The 19,698-nt window shown below is 39.0% G+C and overlaps 1 protein-coding gene across 10 annotated transcripts in view; it reads right to left on the reverse strand.

Annotated features, from left to right (window-relative positions):
- Positions 1 to 446: 446 nt before the first annotated feature.
- The window catches only part of SUGCT (succinyl-CoA:glutarate-CoA transferase), a 336,110-nt gene continuing 316,858 nt past the window's right edge, over positions 447 to 19,698 (reverse strand). For 7 of the 10 annotated variants that reach the window (XM_072853552.1, XM_072853549.1, XM_072853550.1 and 4 more), the window contains one exon: positions 447 to 764. In XM_072853552.1, coding sequence (XP_072709653.1) covers positions 601 to 764 — 164 coding nt within the window. In that variant the 3' untranslated portion in view covers positions 447 to 600. The remainder of the gene's footprint in view (positions 765 to 19,698) is intronic. The other 3 variants (XM_072853557.1, XR_012041116.1, XR_012041117.1) reach the window with 3 other exon arrangements.

The raw sequence follows: 19,698 nt of genomic DNA on the forward strand, positions 1-19,698 counted from the left end.
CATGCTGGGATTGTCATGACCATGCAATGTAATATACAGACATATTGGTAATTGGGAATACCAGGGAAAAGAAGTGAGTTTTGCAATGGTTACTCTATCCATGATTTACAATAGAGATGAACAAAGAGTTCATGACTGATGATTCTGTTCAAAATCAATCAGATCAACCACCAATTTGTACATAATTGATTTTCTACTAAAATAATTGTACAAGGCAGCTTTCTGCAAGTGGAGAGTCTAGTATACAGATTTTTAAGGTTCTGCTTCTTTTCACTAACATTATGTCTTTCTGGGGACAAACGTTTAGGCAATTACTGTAATTATGATAAGAACTCCATTTCCCATATGAAGTACAGAAAATGAGTAGCCACACAGGACTGTATAATTACATTTACTCCCACCCGCCCCAAGAAAATCTTTCACTCAGACAGTATGAGACTGTTTATTTGATACATCAGTGTTAAAATCATACAAACACACATGGAAGAAAATTAGGAATTAAATTATGTCTTCTCTTTGAGTCCCATTAGGGGAGCTGAAGGGAGCAAAGAGAGGACAAAGTAATGTGAACTCAGTGTGAAGGAATGTAGCTAATGTTCCTTATCTGACCTCATGCTGAGCCACAGCACCAGTGCGGAGCAGTTCTTCTATGGCATCATCCTCATACCCCAGCATGCCCTTCAGTATCTCCACTGTATGCTGTCCAACAAGTGGAGGTGGTTTGGGATGTGACACAGCAAATTCACTATATCTGACACCTGGTCCTGTAAAAAAAGCAGACAGAAGGGAAATTATTTTCAAAAGTTACTGCCCATATTTATACTGAAGTGTCTATGTCAGTTTAAAGGAAAGTATCTTATTTTCACAGCAGTCTTATCACAGAAATGTTATATTCTGGAATTCTAGACTAAAAAAATTCCAGTTCACAATAATGTACTAATAAGCCAGTTTTAAGTAGTTCACTCAAATGCAGAATTGCTGAATATTCACCTAACGTTAAGAAAGTCTTTCCCTTGTTCCCAGTAGTATCTATATCGGGGTGCTCTGAGTCATATTACGTCACAGGTCTACCACTCTCTGCCATCTGAACAACACAGGCAATGCCAAGCCCACACAATGGGATGTGGTGCAGAAATCCCCACACTGTCTACAACAGGAGGCAGCACAACCATAAGAACGCAAGGAAATGTCATATTAACACACTGTTACTGATGTCAGAGCAGCGCACCGGACGATGGAAAGCACCATCTCCAGTTAGCAACAGCTCCAGTACCTCTGCAGCATGCTCCATTATCCTGCGGTGATGTAGAACTCACATAATGCACAGCAAAGATAGTCCCAGCTTGTTTTATGTTTTCTATCAAGATACAGGTAGCAGCAGCTGTAAGAAACTCAACAATGGTTTATTTACTCTGGCAATAATAATTTCAAAGGTGAAAATCACTTAGGGAAGCTGGCAACTATATGAAGACTTTTATGTCTATTGCAGGTAGCCAGATCACACTTTTTAGCAATCCTCTGTAGTGAACTGAACAGAGATTTCAGAGTAGTTCCCTGCAGACAAGTAGCTATACCACTACGATCAGTCTCAGAAGAGAGAATGAGCCACAAATTTACTCTGGGATCAAAACTGAGGTATGCACTCAGTGTATGCATGGAAAGACTAACTGTTTTATAGAGAAATAGAGGACAATAATTTCCCAAATTGTCAGTTGAAAACTTTTCTTTAATACAAAATTCAACAACCTTTGATGCTTTGGACAACCAGCAAAAGGATTCTTCTATTCATAGTTATGGTCTTTATTATATCATCAAAAAGAATTTACAGAAAAAGTTATATGTAGTTATGTCTTTGCCTATGACACTAGAGCTTTACTTAGAAATGCAAAGAAATACATAGGGCATTTTAACAGGCAGAACAGTGTTTGACTTATTTCTGAAGACATAGGATATCGACCAGCAAGGGAAATGAACCACAGCAAGAAGTCATCCTATAAGGGCATGAGTAGGGAAATTCACTACTTGAAGTTACTACTTATTTGAGGAGAGATGCTGACAAAGGTCATGCAAAATATGCCATTTTTTCAACAGTCTTCATCAACTGTAATCAAATGGTTAATACGATAAAGGTATCCACCTCCAAGCAGGACAAAATAAGATAAAGAGTGCTTAGAAAAACAGTTTTTTTCAAGCTAATTTGGTACGTTCCTGATGAGTATGGTCCTGGAAGAGGTCAGGTATGGATCTTGTGTTTAAAAAGGAAAGGAGGTAGAATTGGGGAACTGTGGACCGAATCATTTAACTTCAAGTTCCATTAAATACTGGAACAAATAATCACAATGAAAGTACTCAGGAGATGACTAACAGCCAGCATGTATTTAGAACAAATAGTGTATGCTCAATCTCTTGTATTTCTGCTTGGAGGAGGGCTGGAGGTAAGATACATCCCATCTAACTTTAGATGCCGATAGCCTAGATATAGATGTTTAGTTGCTTAGACTCCCTTTGGAGTCACTGCAGATGAAAAGACACATTTACAGTGTAGTTCTTCTAAGACACTGGTAAATGACTAAACCTGGCCAGATGAATAGTGATCACCTATGTTTCTCCATAAAGGAGAGGGTATACAAGTACCTTAGATGCAGACCTCTACCAGCCAGACATCTAAAGTCAGCTGAGATGACCTTCTGACCATTAGGATGCCAGATCAAGATTTGACTTTCCGAAATAAAATTCTCTGCTATTTTCCATAAACTCACTAAAGAAACATGGTCTAGGCAAATCTGAAGCCAGGTGCAATACTGAGAGGGAAATCATATTCAGAGAATTGCTACCTGGGATCTTCTAAAACAGAAGAACGTTTCAAGTGAGCTCCAGAGGAATCTGTTCAGGATGAAGCACTAATCGGTATATTTTTAGTGGGTTGGCTGATGGAACTCAGATCATACCTGCTCAGGTTTCTGAGGACTTCAAGCTAAAACTGACTGTGAAGCAGATTTCACAATGACCTGGCTACACTGGAGAAATGATCTGATAAAAGAGTGAAATTCAATAATGTCAAGGGGAAGGAACTACATTTAATTATATAAATACAGGGCAGGGGACAAATAGCAAGGTAGGAATAGCTAGGGGTTATTCTAGATCACAAAGTGAAGATGAGTCAACAACATCATGCTGTTATGAAAAAGGCATCCCCCATACAGGGATGCACAAACAAGAGAGAAGCCTGCAGGACACATGAAATAATCTTTTTGCTCTAGTTAGAGCTGGCAGGTCACAGCTGGAGCAGTGTCTGGTGTGGGCCCCCCACTGCACAGCCATCTGGAACACCTGAAGAGGTTCTACAGGACAGCAATCAAAATGATCAGAGAAAACGTGACAGACTGAACAAAGTGGAATCATGGACCTAAAGAGAAAGGCCAGGGAAAAAGGCTTTCAAAATTGTCTTCAAAAAATGTAAAAAAATGGCCACCACCACCAAAAAAAAACGCAACCCCCCAAAAAATCCATGTGACCTTTCTGCAAGGAGGAAGAAAATCCTTTTTCATGTCCATGATGAATGAGAAATAATTGATTTAAATTGCAACAAAGGAAACTGAAGTTAGGTACAGAAAATAAACTTTTATAATGGTAGGGGTAGCAAAATGTTGAAACAGGCCATGCGAGGAGGCTGCGGGGTTCTTACCCATCAAGTCTTCAGGAACAAGAATTATTCTAGCATAGCTGATCCTACAGCTGATCCCTGGGGCTTGCTGATGGATTAGATGATCTCTCACAGTCCCTTTCACTCACTAATATTCATGAAAGCTAAGAAACAGCTCACATCAGGGATAACTTTTCTATTAACTTATTCCTCTAATTCTACTCACTTTGAACACACACAGTTCAATTTTCAGAGGAAATCTCAAGTGGGAGATCAGTACATTTTAAATGGACAGGTGACATCACTAGGCAGTATTTGTATTAATTCCTCTTCCTAGGACTGACTGAGGGCTAAACTGGCACTAGTGCAAGCCACAGGAATGATCTATCTGTGCCAACTGAAATGCTTCTGAAGATAATTTCAGAGCAAAAATGCCCCTTAGAGATTTATTAGTCTAGAAACTCAACCTAGCCACAAAACTATTAGGCAATTTCTATTTAAAAAATATAATAATATATAAAGCAATCTTATTTCAGGTGTGTGTATCTGAGAACTTTTTATACCGAGAACCTAAAAGGTACTAGTTTAGTAGCTATACACTTTTCACTTGCTTGTGCAAATTTTTGCTAGTGTAAAAATTGCATATCTCAAACTCTGGGAGCTTGTGCAGTGATATTAACAGACACAGAATAAAAAACTCTAATGAGAGAAAAACAAAATTGACATTAAGTGTACAACAGGCATAGAATGCTTCACACTTCCCAAAGAAATTAATCTTACAAACTAGAGCATGCTAGAAAATTGCACAGCAATTATAAAACCAATGTCTTCCTTGAGCTTTTATTGTTTGATGCATAATTCATCATGCTACTTTTCACTTTGACAGAGTTATAAAGTTATCTACATTCATTCAAAGGAGCTACTTGCTAATGATCCATCATTAACGATTCTCTGTTCTTTCCTTGTGTAACTTCTACTTGGCTTCTGTGTCAATTAGGAGGGTGCAAAGCTTGCCAGTCAGGCTTCAGCAATCCCACGCTCCTACGGAACAACGCTCCCAGAGAGAAAGCAGCAGAATGCTATGCAAATGCTAATTAAACACAACTGCCTTATGAGGAAACCATCCCTTGAGGCAGAGAGAGGTGAACTGCTTTAATTAAGGTCAGAAGCATTTGCATGTGGGTGAGTTACAGGGAGCCTTGCAGATGAAAACAGGCCTTTGCTGGGGTAGAAGCAGAGTTACTGGTTGGAGGAGGTAAGACAGCAGTCACCTGTGCATCCTGGCTGTAAGCAGGACACTATACTCAATTCAGCCATGAAGTTAAAGGGACACATATGGTCACCTGAAAAAAGCAATGAAGGAATGAGTGGTACCTGTGATTTACCTTTGTCCTGTTAAAGTAAAAGGAGCCCGTTTCTCTTTTTGCTTTGATTATCATTGCCAGTAAACCAAAGAGCTCTTTCACCACATTTAAATTCTAGGCTAATCTTTTATTATTATTGACTTTGGCACATTGCTAAAATACATGCTGTGCACACCACATAACGTACAAGAGTTAATAGTGCAACAATAAATCAAAATTTGTATCAGTTGCAACTGCAATGACAACTGTACCAAGATATCTTGAAGATTTCCCCGGTACTTGAACTCAGCATTATAATAAATTCTATTTCTTTGGTGCCTATCTACTATAGTATTGCTAGGCATCAAACTGAGCTATTAGGTTAAGACATACTAAACACATTAAAGCAAAAGACAAAAATGAGATAAAACCACTGAAACAGGTCCACAGGAAGGGCCCTGCAAGAATAAAATGCTTTTGAACATTCACCCTAAACAGTTGAAACACGTGGCAGTCTTTGCAACGTGTCACCGGGCATTGCTGAAATTTGGGGCTGCAGAAACAAAGTCAGTTTCACTCTACAAGTAGCAGAAATTAAAGTTGAATTTGAATGATATTAAAGGTTCAAAGCACAGTATATAAAAGTGGATAAAGGTAATAATCTTTGCTTTGTCCTGACAAATACTAGTCCTGCAGCATTGTGCAGCAGTCACTGGATAACACTTAGTCTACAGCACAGGTTAGAGCATATTGAAGCAATCTAACTCTCAAACTATGTAGAGGGAATCAGGCCTGGGGACAGCCAAGCTGAGGGAAAAGTAATGATTATTTGTTATTATTCAAGTGGGACAAGGAAAAGAAAGGGGAAGTTTGAGCTAATATATGTGTATACATTCTGCTTGCAACATATCATCTACATTTGCAAAAATGAGCAATGAGAAACCCAACACCACTTGCTAGTAGTTCTACCCCAGCTCACAGTGTAGTTTATATGCATGTAGGAATCATGCAAAAACAAACCAGACACTTGTGCCTCTTCCAACAACATGGTGTTGCTACATAACAGTTTTGCAATTCCAATGAAATATTATCAACAGCCAACAGCGATGGCCCAGAGCCAATACATTTGCACCCAGATCCCATATACGCTACAGGTCAAGTGTTTGGAGCATGCAATTGGCTAGTTATGAAACTGGCCTAAAGGAGGATCAGCAGGAAACGAGCAGTGACTTTTAAGGCTATTAAAAGGAAAACAATACAGAATAAGTCAGCAAGAAGGGCTTCATAGCTGCCATGCAGGATATTTGGCCGTTAGGATGTGTGCAGGGATATGTTACCAGGAGTAGACCAGGGAGACTTCATTTTGAGTGTCTGGTCTCTTCCCTTTGGTCCCAGCCATGACTTCTGTCAATCCATTATTCACAGCTGAGAAGATGGAATGCCCAAGCACACAGTACAGCCCAGCTTGGCTACACTGCCTTTACACCAGGCTTCTTCCCCTTGATGAAACACAAAGTAGAAAAGTACACACAGACAAAAAAGCTCATTAAAAAGTCCTGCTAGTATGAGTAGTGCACACAGGCTTCAAGGAAATCTGCAGAATGAATGATCTGTTCCATCTTAACTGGGGAACTCCCACATTTTTCTATTTCTTACCACAGATCTGAAAGTTTGGGAGCTCGGGGGACTTTTCAGGAATCTATTTAATCGCTGGGAAAAATCCTTTCCTTTTGCACTACATTAGAGCTGGTGATTTACCTTTTACGAACAACTCGTACTAGATTTGAAAAAAAGCAATTAAGGAGATAATATTCAAAGACTTGCTCCTCCTTCCCTCACTGCAGCTTCCACTTCCTCCCCCACTTAGAGCACAGCCACACAAAGTGTTCACTTGACATCCAGCACAGCTGAAAGGGTGGAAAACTTTGGCAGGATGAGTAGGAATGAGTAACTGAGAGCAGAGAGGATGGACAAACTTTTTCAGATGGTAATAAAAAAAAGTAAACCTTGTTCTAGGTGCCATACAAACACAGATATAAATAAATCAGTAAACAGGAGTAGTAAACAGTAAAATCAGTACGGCACTAAATATATCAATACTAGAAATATCTACAAGCCATTTGTTTACCTTTTCTCATTTGGCCAATGCTGACTGCCATGGGAGAGCTATGAGGACCGTCCAACGTCACAAGACTCCAGAATGTAAAAACTGAAGCATTGTGAGGGGAATGAGTTGACAGGCAGAGCATAAACATAGTTTATGTGTGATAGCCATAGATGGGTGTCTAAAAATCAGGCCACTTTTAAACCCACCCTTAGGCATCCAAAGCATCCATTACATAATTCTTAAAATGTTTTGCCAAGTACATTTATAAAAGTACTTTCTTACCTAAAGCTGTGTATATAGAAATGCATTAAAAAACATTTTACGTATTTCCTATCAACCAACATCCTGGATATAATCAGTGTAAATACCACTCAACATTTATATAACGCTTTACATTTTCAAAGTGTCACCATACTAAATGTACCTAATTAATCTTGCATGACTGCTGGAGTAAAGGAAATAATTTATCAGTCACTCTGGTTGCATATTTGAGAGTAATCCCGCATAATTACACCAATCGAATAATGCAATTTTGCGAGAGGACCCTTGGCACCAAAAAGCTTTAAGAAAGTTGCAGTAAGGTGGTGTCTACTGCTTCTCATGTGTATCGCCTCACAACGCAGAAAATTTGGCCTAACTTTTTGTACAGACTCACACAGTCCCAATCCTTCCCAAAACCCCCAAAGACCTTAAGAGAAGATTCAAAGAAAGACAGGAAGGAAGATGACTCGTAAGAATACCCAGAGGTAGCAATTTTAAAGAACCATAAATTCCCTAGGTAATAATCTGTAGCTCCATTTCCTAAGGAAACAAATTTATGTGTCTGTGCTGTCTTTCTAATCATCTGTTTGTCTGCCTTGTCCCCGTCACACACAGTAACTTCTGAACCTGTCAATCTTGACAAAGGTGTAGAAATCCCAAGGAATATTAAGTTCTTACTAGTGGTGTGCAAATTGGCAACTGCTGAAGGACAGACACCCAAATTACTGCCCTGATTACATTAAAAAAAACAAAGAGCTCAGCTGTTACATGTTCTGTTTGGCTGCAAATGGCTCACCAGTAAGTACAGACACAGTTCTGTAAGAGCCACCTAGCAGATACTGTCCTTCACTGGGGAGACAAGGCATAAACAACATGAGGAAAGTTCAGGTTGTCATAAGGATTAATTATAGGGTTTATAAAGGATGTAAGTCTGAAGGAAAACAGTATTTAGTTCTGGTGTTCATGGAACAAATTCTTCTAGGCATCTTTTCTACAGTACTGTGGAAGGTGTATTCAGGCTGTGCGAGCTCAGGGCAAGGAAGTTGGAAACTTAGTTTAACATAAATTGCTCTTGCAGGAAGGAGCTGAAGAACGAGATGGCAAAGAAGAGTAACTGGGAGAAGCCCTGCAAAACTCTAAAAGGAAAAACCTACAGAGGCAAGCCTAAACTACTGAAAATCCAAGCTAAAAATGTGATTTGTCTCAAGTCGTAATCTAATCAATACAAAACTCGATATATAATCCTACCACAGGATGCGGGTTAACCACAGGATGTGTACCTAATGCAGAAATTACGGGATGAGGCTGAAAGGCTTGTGCTATGCAGGAGGTCAGACTATATGATCATAATGGTTATTTCTGGGCATAAAATATACGAATTTCTGAAATGCCCATAAGCAGAACTGTTTCCACACAACAGGGCTGAGGTTAAGGTGGCCTACCTGAACCTCCTCTTATACTTAGGAGGTCAAGTCACATATTTTTTCACGTAGACATCTTTACTGTAAACCCAAAGGCCTTAATTACTGTATCTTAAGGAGAGTAATTAGTGAGAAGTGTGCCCCTAGTATGGAACAAGGAAAATCAAAATGCTACCTGAAATGAGCCTCTTGTGAGGACGGAGAATTGCCTAGTTGCAACACACTCACATGATCCTGGAAGCTGAATTATGACCCCAGCTGTGCAGGAAGGCAAGAAGCTCCTCGGGGCCCTCCTACTGAGCCTGGTAAAAACTATTTCCAAGTCCCATGCCTTGTGGTTAGTGTGACCCTGCATGTTGGAATAAGACATGCCAGCCAACCCAGAAAGTGTCTGTATCTCCTCAGTACACCAATGTGTCCTTTCCTGTGTCCTGTCTCCAGCTATAGGTTAGATTCTTTGGCTCTTCAGAGACCCTAAAAGTAATCCTCTTGGCCAGCTGTGCATCATCAGAGTGGGAGCAGATGAGCTCTTCCTTGCAGATGAGCTCTTCCTTACTCTTTAGGCAACCAGCTGAAGCCCAGATACCTGAAGTTGATTCTAGTCTCTTAATTCAGGGATGCAAGACAATGCACATGGAAGAACATACACAGCCTGATCCTAAGGCTGGGTATAATTTCCTCTCTAATCTCTTACTTGCTAAAACAGCACTTTTTCAGGGTAGGAGGCTTTAAGCTTTTTTCCAAACAACTGGTAAAAATAACTAAAAATTAAAAACCTTTGGGCCTTCTTTAAAGACAAATTTGAAAGAATATTCAAAACATTCTCCTAAGCAACTTTTGAAAATGCGTTTATCACTCCCAAACACCCTGACAAGGTTCACAAGTCTGATCTTCCAGCTCTTCGGGAACATTTTTCTGTGGCCTGTCCTTGAAGTCTTTGTCTAGTTATTTCTGCACCCTTCTGTAAGCATGGACATGAGAACAGGGCACAGATTATTGCACAGAAGCAAAAGCATTTTTTATGTCTCCTTTTGATACCTCTAAGAGCGGACCAGCTCTTTTCAGTACACCTTGTAATGGGAATTTATGTTAAGATGATTATTTGTGATGGCTCCAATCATGCTTCTCTAAGTCTCTTTTCAAAATCAGAGGTGTCTGTTCCACAGGTCTACCTGGCATTCCTGTCTGGTGATATTAAAACTCACTGTATCAGCTCCTTTGGCAGCAATAGTTGGTAGCCAGAATAGAAAGTGAGCTGTGTGGCAAATGGTTCATGACAGATGCAGTCTACCACATTGCTTTGCTTTAGTTCCCTAACCTCACCACAACCCATCTGTATATTAGTACAGATGATTTATTAATTTATTTAGGATGATTAATGTCTTATGACATCCATCTTAGCCTGTGAAGAAAAAGAAACTGAGAAATGAAAGCCTTCTTCAGTCCACCTGTAGCAGAACTATTTTCAGTCACTTCTTAAGACTTTTACATTGAATAATTTTTCCTCAACAATCCCTTGTTTTGGCCAAAGGATTAAGTCTCAAAAGGGGTGTAATTGTTATAAAAAGGCAAAGATCAGAAATTGAGTTAGATGTCAAATCATATGTCTGTCGTGCTGTATGCGTATTGCCATGCACATTTATTCTACACATCTTTAGACTGTTCCTCTGTGGCCACAATACACAGGCATATAAACCTTCACATTTGGAAAATTCAACAGTCGGTCGATACTTTCTTGCCTGGTTAGTGACCCACACCGAGTAAGTATCTGCTGAGTGAGTATTAAAATAATGGAAAAAGCCATCAGCTGCAGCACAGCCAAGGAAATTCTGGTGGTTGAAATTCTTCAGCACAGATGACAGACAGGTAACTCTATGTTTGAGCACCATGGAAATATTTGGAACTCGATTCTCAAGCAAGGCATCTGTGATTAAGTAGGGCTGAGCACTATGCACAGCCTGATCATTCTTCCAAAAGCTCTCCCACTCCACCCTCCATTTACTTCTGCTGTCCCTTGTGCAGCAGAATGAGGCCAGTTCCAGTGCACGGGGACTTTCCCTGGCAAAGGAAGATGGGAAGGGATTTGATACTTTGTTTTGGATTACTTGAAGAACTGCAAATTACATTTTTAGCTCTTTTTGGGTAAGGTGCCCAGACTCCTTGAGGCATAGGCTACTAAAAATGCTGGCTGAGTTTCGAAAAGCACTGTGCAATCTGGGACAACTCTGTTTTTGAGTGTCATACTTGAGACATCTTTAAAGGGGCCCAGTTTCCAGAAAAAGCTGAGGACATCTGAAAATCTTTCTCTTTCAGGATGTCTCAATTTGACTGTGCAGAGACATCTGGTATTCAAAGTAGACAAGAAGAGCGAATATCCCTTCATTGAGCAGGGGAAAGTAAAACTCTAGACATATAACTCCTTTTAGCAACTTCTTTTTTCATATTTCCTATTTAAAAGCAATCATTAGGTTAATCTTAAGTTCTTTAAAGGGAAACAGAGTGCTTAAATTGGAGTCTGGGAGTGGGACTAGAGAGAGGGCACACTACAGATTAGGCTGTTTTTTCCCACCGATGTATAAGTGACAATTTCATCAATTCTGTCTCAGCGTGAAGGACTCGGAACAGCTTTTTGGCTTTCCATTGTCTGCTGCCAATCCCTGACATGTGATATTCAGCTCATCCACTTGCAAATATCAAAGCAGTACGGGGCAGGAGAAACAGCCGTTTCAAACCAAGCAGCCTTCAGTTTGGTTTTCGGTTGTGCGGGCATGCCAATGCGAGCGTGTGTATGTCAGTTAAGTACAGCCTGGTTCTGTATCTAAGTTCTTGTGGTTTCTAACATTTGCCAGCCTTTACTCCGTCAGAAGGGATTTCAGTGTTGCATTCTACCCTACAATGGGCAAAAGAGTCAGAAATCATCTCTCCTCACCCACAAAGACTAAAGTAGGATTAAGAAACAGAAATTTAAGTCAGACACACCCATGAAGAGGAATGAGGCACAAGGCTAGGAAGCCATCCAAAGCTCAGTTGCCTATCCCCTTACTAAACTAAACTAAAAAGTCCCTTTTTGCTCAAGAAGACAGCTGAAAAGCTGGGGAACAGAAATTAAAATCAGACTGAAACCAGCCATGCCTAAGCAATATCCCATCTTAAATGTGTGCAGATCAGTTTCATTAAAATATTTCCCCATTCTCTCTTTTTCCACCTCCTAATACTTTGGCTGTTTCCTTTAGCTCTCCTTTAAAATTCAAAGCAAAATGCTTTTACTGACATGGTTTGTAATTTTGAAGCCCTAATCTTAAGCAGCAGGTGCTTAGTTTTAATGGAATTTTTCCATCCCTAAATGTCTGGGAGCATCAGTAGCACCTCCCTCCTACACAGCCCCTCACCTTTGATCCTTTGCCATTTGTACTTGTGGGTTTTCATTTACTGTTTTTCTTCGGCTTTCCACAATCTGCTTTTTCACTGCAAACTCTTCGACCTCTCCTCTCCTTTCTTTTACCTCATATGATTGGCAAGTGCTGTCTCCTAAAAATCCTTATAAAATATGAAGGGCCTTGCTGCCTCTGTCCTCACTATCTCTGGCCTAATTTTCAGCAGCGCTGTGTCTACTTTACACTGCACTAGCAATTTAAAAGGGCCTTAGAGTGGTTGTAAATATTTGCATCACAATAACAATTATATTTTAATTGCCAGAGGTCCTAGGGCTTCTCTGCACAAAAAACCTGGAACCAAAATAACAGTTGGTTTTACTTCATACAATTAGTTATTTTGGAGCAAGTCTGTGTGGGCACTTTTGTTCCATACTAACAGTTTTTGTTTCCATTTAATTTTAGCTTTTTGGTTAATCTGATTTTAGTTAATTTTCTCTTACAATTTCCTATTTCGAGTTAATGTAAATGATTTTGTACAGGCATAATCTCAAGCAAAATCCAACGGAAAAGCATCCAGACATATCTAAAAGCGTGGATTAAAAGTAGCTGTGTCAACTCCAGTTTGTGGAAAAAATGGGATTCACATCCTAACATTAGAACTAGAGATGCTGTGTTAAGTGAATGCCTGCTCTGCCTTGGTGCCCCCTTGGTAGATTTCCCCCAAACACAGTACAATTTAACAAAGTCTAATCATCAGTTGTTTCTTATATACAGGAATGCATCTCCCTAGTTTGTACTTTAGTTAGTCTTCCAAGTGTATTTGTATTTGGCTATTAAAGAATAGTTTCTTTTTATCTTAATTTGCCTTTCTATTGCTTCTCGGATACACATGCATATCAGTATATAGCTCTTGCTCAAAAAGCAATGACATGCTGCAGAAATGACCATAACCTTATTCCCTAATAACTTGACACAAATTTGACTGAAAAGTCTGCCTTTAAAAAGATGAATCCGTATTGTGCAGCAGTAAATCACAAGGGCTCACATAGCTTTCTCATAACTAAATTTTAATTGAGTTTTCCATTCTTAACAAGGCAACCCAAATCCAGAACGTCATACCAGCCACTTCCTTAATCCACAAAGCTCAGAGACTATCTTCTGCACTGACAGCATGCAAAAATGTTTAATGCTAACACAAATACCTTTCATAGATTATTCTGATTCTCAGGCTGATTTCAAAGCCAGCTGTTGTCTGCCTGACTCAATGTGCAGATTTCATTTAAAAACACAGAATATTCCCTGGTTACCTGCCATATAACTAGATCTTACAGGTGTAGGGCATGTTTGTAATACTTGTTCATCCACTTTCAGGAAAAAAAATCATAAAATAAAATACTTTGTATAGCTTTCCTGGATTCTAATGTTTTCTCCCAACTTTCAGATACTGTATCAACTGAAGAATGCCAGGAATTACTTCATGCTTTATATATGTACCTGTTACAGATTATAGTCATTAATTTCAAAGCCAGCTGCTATTTTTGCTTAAAGTAATCCTTGATGGTCACTTTATATATATATATATTTATATTATATAAAAATATATATAATTTATATATTTATATATATATATATATAAAAGAAGAACTGCTTGCTATGACATACAAACATTTAAATCTACCTTGATTACAGATCTATTACTGCTTTGTTCTTTTTCACGTAAGTAGAGTAACTAGCTTCCTGCTCCTCCTGGGGCTTATTCTGTGCCTAGCAATTTTGACAAACAACACCAAATACGAAAGAAAATGATGAAAATATAAGAAACTCATCAGAAGAAACTAATAATCATCTAATAGTAAGGTCAACTGTAGTACAGACTGCAGAGTTGGGAATCCAAACACTTGGATTTGGCTCCTTGCTCTATCACCAATCAACTCTGTGATCACAGGCAAATCACATTCCCTTGCCATATCCTTATATTTCCTGTACAGTTGTTGTTAGCCTTGCCTATTTAGATTATAAAATGTTAGGGATTGGAGTCGTCTCTTACTATTTGTTTATACAGTATCTGACACAATGGGCCCCATTTTGTATTGGAATGAAATACAAACAATAATTTTCTGATATCCTGTCTCCCAGAGCTGCTTCAGAGGAGTATGAACCACTGTCCCAAGTTATATCTGATAAATTGTGCATTGCTCTGTTGTGGGAGAGTTTTCTTTCTAATCCGAAATCCATCTGTCTTACTGTGCTGCAAGTGATAGTTTCTGGGCAGAGAGCATACTAATTGCAGGATTAAACTCTTAGCTAACTCTTGGGTGGAAACTGTTTCCCATAATGTGGTAGAAAACACATGTTGGTTTCTGTCTGCGGATCCTCGAACATCACAGCCCTGATCTTGACTGGGATATTTAGGTTCTCTATTGAACTATGTCTGTGCAATATGATTCAATTAAAATTAAATAATAACTAGCTATCAAAAAGTATTATTGAGATTCTAGTGGCACCAGTACTGCTTAGCCTGGTCTAGTTCCTCTTTGAAGGCAGAGACAATTGTGCTGAATGTAATGAATTCTGCACCTTCTCCAAATAAGTAGCACGCAAACTTAGAGCTGAAAAATGAACTATAATTTTGGTTAAGTGTCTTAAGATCGTTTTAATTTCACAAACACACAGAGATTTGAAACTTTTTAAACCTAAAGTACATCTTTGTATATAACTTTTCGCTATAATATCTCTCATTTCTGTGGATGTGCACATTATTTATCATTCACTGAGGTGAATGACTGACATTATTGATGTGACACAGACTCCATAGGCAAGCTGCAAGAAACAGCTGGCCCCCAACATCTTTTCTTCCCATGGGTACACAGAAGGGGCAGATACCAGACTGCCAGACACAAATGTGGAGGAAATCTTTCAGAATTACTCTTCTTATATCTCATCTTCTTAGGGCTCTCCAGTCAAAAGCCATCTTGATAACAAAATACTAAACTTCCCATACTGTTAAAATGTACTGAAAATGCTGGAGACAACCACATTTTTAAAGAAGAGCTAGATTGTTAGATGAAGTTACTTGTTGTTTTAATCTAATTTTTATGGTTGTGGTTGCAGTGCAACCATGAGACGTCACAGGCAGTACCACCCAATCAAGAGCTCTCCACTATATTTTGCAATATTTGAAGCAAATCCCCATGCCAGAAAGCATTAGCAAACCTAAGAGCAAAGTTAGCTGGGTGAAGGGGGTGAATGGAGCAGGGTGAGATATGCAGTGGGCTGGAACAATAGATGCTTTTTAAGCTCAGGAGTTCAGAAAAAGAGATTTGTGTTTGGGAAAACAAAATTCTTCTAGAGCAAGGGATTAAGGATTCCAGAGCAGAAGCTTATTAAAGGATTACTTTAAGCATTCCCATCCTTCGCTTCCGCTCCTACCACCTTCTAACTCCTCTCTGCCCTTATCCTAATGTGGCCTAACCAATCTCCTGTTATCACAGTGAGGCCTGCCTTTCCAACTAAGCTATTTCCATATTTCTCTGCTTGGCAGTACTCTTTGTTCTCTTTTCCCAACTAACCACACCTGGGCAAACCTTCACCCTTTCACAGAGACTCTAAAAGTTAACATAAAAGCAGAAAAACACCCATAGTGGCTCAGTACACTAGACTGCTCTCTGACAATGGTCAAAAGTAGATGCTCTTGAAGGAGTATGAGAATACAGCAGGAACACCCAATATTTCCCCACGATACTTTCCCAGCCTCTAAGAATTCGCCATCTAGCTCCAGTATCCCACCCTCCTCTTATGCATACTCCCCTGTTCTTCCCAAATCCCTTTCCCTAGTCTCCCATTAACCAACGCCTACTCTAACATCCTGAGGATAATCGCCACAAGGAACTTAATATACCATGAGATAATATATCCCATGTAGCTCAATTACTCATCAACCTTCAATGCTCTTTCTTGTTCCCAAAGCCCACAGCTCCCCACGGCACTTTCCATTGAACCCTAAGCCCTATTCTCCCTCACTCTTTCTCCCACTCCTTCTCCAAAACCACCTACTGACCTTAAATATTGAATACTCTGAATGTTTGATATTCTTCACTATTCACATTTTTCCAGTTCCTTCATTAATCAGTGTGCTCCCTCATCTATTTCTTACATAAACTGACCAGTTGCACATTGTACAGTGAAAGCAATACTTGAGACAGAGAGAAAGTTTAGCAAGTGCTTCTGACTAAATAGAACATACTTGTGGAATTCTTTCTCTGGATTTGTTAGATCTCTGCAGCTGGGATTTATCCTTAATGATAAGCCAAGTAACTCCACTTTGCAGCGTGCACTGTAACCAACATATTTTAAGCAGGTGTGGGAAAATTCAGCAAAGCACTAATGACTCCTTAAAGTCCTAGCAGAACCTGAATTCATGCTGAAAGATGTAATGCCAATTTAATACACAGAGTGAATCTTTTTAATTTCTGTGTCTGGGTTATCCAGTCTTCTTAGAGGCCAACCACAAACAAAACTAAAACCAGATTCAAATAAGAAAATCAAATAGGGTGAACTTATTTAATTTTACATTATTTAGAACTTTCAGTGGAACTATGTCATTTACGTATATGCAACAGCAATCTTAGGGTACCACAGACTTCTGTATTGGATATGAGAAACAGCCTTTCTCATCAGAGAAATCCAAATGCTGGGTTTTTTGGGTGACTCAGAGGAAAGACATGACCACAGCATCTTTATTCGTTCTCCTAGGTCAACCAACAGGAGTGGACTCTTTTTTGTAAAAAGTCTAGATACTGAACTTCTTAAGTATTGCCCTATGGCAGGTTAATCCAGGTGACCATATGCTTCCCCTCCATCTGTATTCCCAACCAGCTTTGACTCATAATGTGACTAGAGTGAAATAAGGCCATGGTTTTCACAAATGACTGAGTAGGGACTCAGGATGCTTTTACTTTTGGATCTGAGCTGCTTGGGGTAGTCCTAATTTAAAGAAAGCGCATTCTCTGAAGTTCAGCCTTTAATGCATCTTCAGCTGGGTAACCAAAATCAAAAAACAAATCACTTATCAACTTTGAAAAGTTCATCTTTATTATTATTTCTATGCTGTAGCTGTCCTCTTTTGTAAAGCCTTCTGAATCCTTTTGAAAATGTTATACAATGTCAGTCCAAATTCTATTAAAATAATTATGTCCTGATTGGTTTATAGACACAGCGTACATGGAGAACACACGTCTGCTTTATATGGTGTGCTTTCCGTGACATGTGGAAACTGCTGTTGAAATCAATGGCAAATGACAGCACGCAAATAATCCTTACATCTGTGTACAAGCAAACCCACAAGTTTCACAGAAGCTGCTCACATTGGATGTTTTTAGAGTGAGAAAGACAGAAAGGAAAATCACATTATTTCTCATTAGTTTTAATTAAAGCAGTGGATGATTTCCTTATTCCCATTTATATTAAGGTATATTTTACAACTTGAACAGTTTTTAACAGGATTCAGATCCCAGTTTTTAAATTAAGCTTTGACTCTCACCATCCACCACATTTAATTAAAAGACCATAAAAAGTGCTGCTTTCAAATGAAAGATTTAGGACCAGATTCAACAAATAGTTAATCCTTTAAGCACAGTGTAAAATCAATGTAAAGGATTGCAAAAACAATTTAGGAACCAACGTATTTTGGTGAATCTGGGCTATCTTTAAGATTTTCTGAGCATTTTAGAAATAAGGTCCCTTTCTGAGAGGCCACAAACTGATAACCTAGGGAAGGTAAACCACGGATGACTTAAAATTCTTTCTTTTGTTATTTCTGGATAAAAATAACAATGAAGATATAAAAATAATGTGCTATTTTCATTACAAGCTAGCACCAAGTTAGCCATAACCTTTCAAGGAGAAACTATAGTTACAGGAAAGCTCTTAAGAAAGGAAGGTAAAAGAAGGGGGAAAGGAGAGAGCAACTGTGAATGTGGGAAAATAAAGGAAGAAAACACTATTAAGCTTTTAGAAGAACTTCTTATGTTCATCCACATCTGAATCTTGATCCAGGTATGTCAAAATCAATAGTAATAGTAGTACTATGATCATGCGTAAAAATTCTTTGACTGCACTATAGCACTGTAGGATAGGAATGGGAATACATTGAAATCAGCCTCTTTCCAAGATTCAGAAATTTTAAATTAAGTGATAGAAACAGAGGAGGTCTGAGGTTTATTAGAAGACTGAACTGCAAGGTGTGATATTTCCCTTAAGTGCAAGTCAAATACTGTCTGTGATATAGTAACATACTCTTTAGAATTGTTAAAAAAGAGGGAAAAAAGGGAAGAAAACCCCTACAGAATTGTAACACATTGTGCATAACAATGAGTACTTGTAAAAAACAATGTTTCTGATGTGATGAATTCACTATCAGTTGTTAGTCTTGCACTTCCAGTATAACCGTGAGTATTTTGCATTCATTAGTGATATAAATTTCAAACAGAGTTTGGAAAAGAAATAAATTCCATACCAGAACATCTAGATTTCCATTTCAACTGCTTGCATGTGGATAAGCATCCTATTTAGATATACCGATATACTGATATTATATAGATGCATGTGTACTTGCATTTATACAATGAGATGTTTACAAGATATATATACTTACATAGCACACATACAATCACTTCCATTAATAAGACTGAGGTTTTCAGATGCTTACTGTCTACAGGGAGGATATAATTAACAAAAGCAGGCACATGGTTTCAGGTTGTTTCCTTCTAAGAAAAGCCTGACCCTTATGAAATGACATCTTTGACATTCCCAGTACAAATCTGATGGGGAACAACCATTGGATACAGAGCCATAACATTCTGGCACTTTCACTAACTTGCTATACTATGTGGTTGTGATCCAGCAAACCATTTCAGCATGTGCTTAAATGACCCAGTATCCTCAGCTGTAATACAGTGATAATGGTATTTGCTGACTTAACTCTTAGGATATTGTGAAGACCTAAGTAACACTCGCATGGAGCGCTGAAGTTGTAGAGCAGTAGCTACAGTGTTGTAACCACTATGACTATTAAACTTTCCTTAGAACAATGATGCTAAACTTTTTCTATGATGTATGCCAATATGCCTGGCTGCAACAGACTTGAGAACTTTACACTTAGTGGGCATGTTCCCTTCATGGTGTGTGTCCCCCTCAGCCCTAATCTCCTTACTGTCCACAATCAGGAACCTGGGTAGGGATGGCATTGTCTCCTTCCCGCCGATACATCCTCTTTTCTTTCCAAAAGAAACTAGGGCAGGGGAGACCAAGGGACAATGAGATTCCAGATCACAGAGACTGGGGATGTTTAGCCAGCTGGATCTGTGAGCTCTGAAGGTCCCTGGGTTGCAGAGAACAGACTCATGGAGACCAGACATGAAGAGCAGAGGAAGAGGCAGTGAGAGACCAGAGCCTGGAACATGCCATTGCTCCTCTGCAATGAGGAAAGGATGGCCCAGTGATGAGTAGGTACTCAAGGACTGCAGCACATGAAATTCATTTATTGTGAACT

Source organism: Ciconia boyciana, chromosome 2 (genome assembly GCF_034638445.1).
Source record: "Ciconia boyciana chromosome 2, ASM3463844v1, whole genome shotgun sequence".
Taxonomy (NCBI): domain Eukaryota; kingdom Metazoa; phylum Chordata; class Aves; order Ciconiiformes; family Ciconiidae; genus Ciconia; species Ciconia boyciana.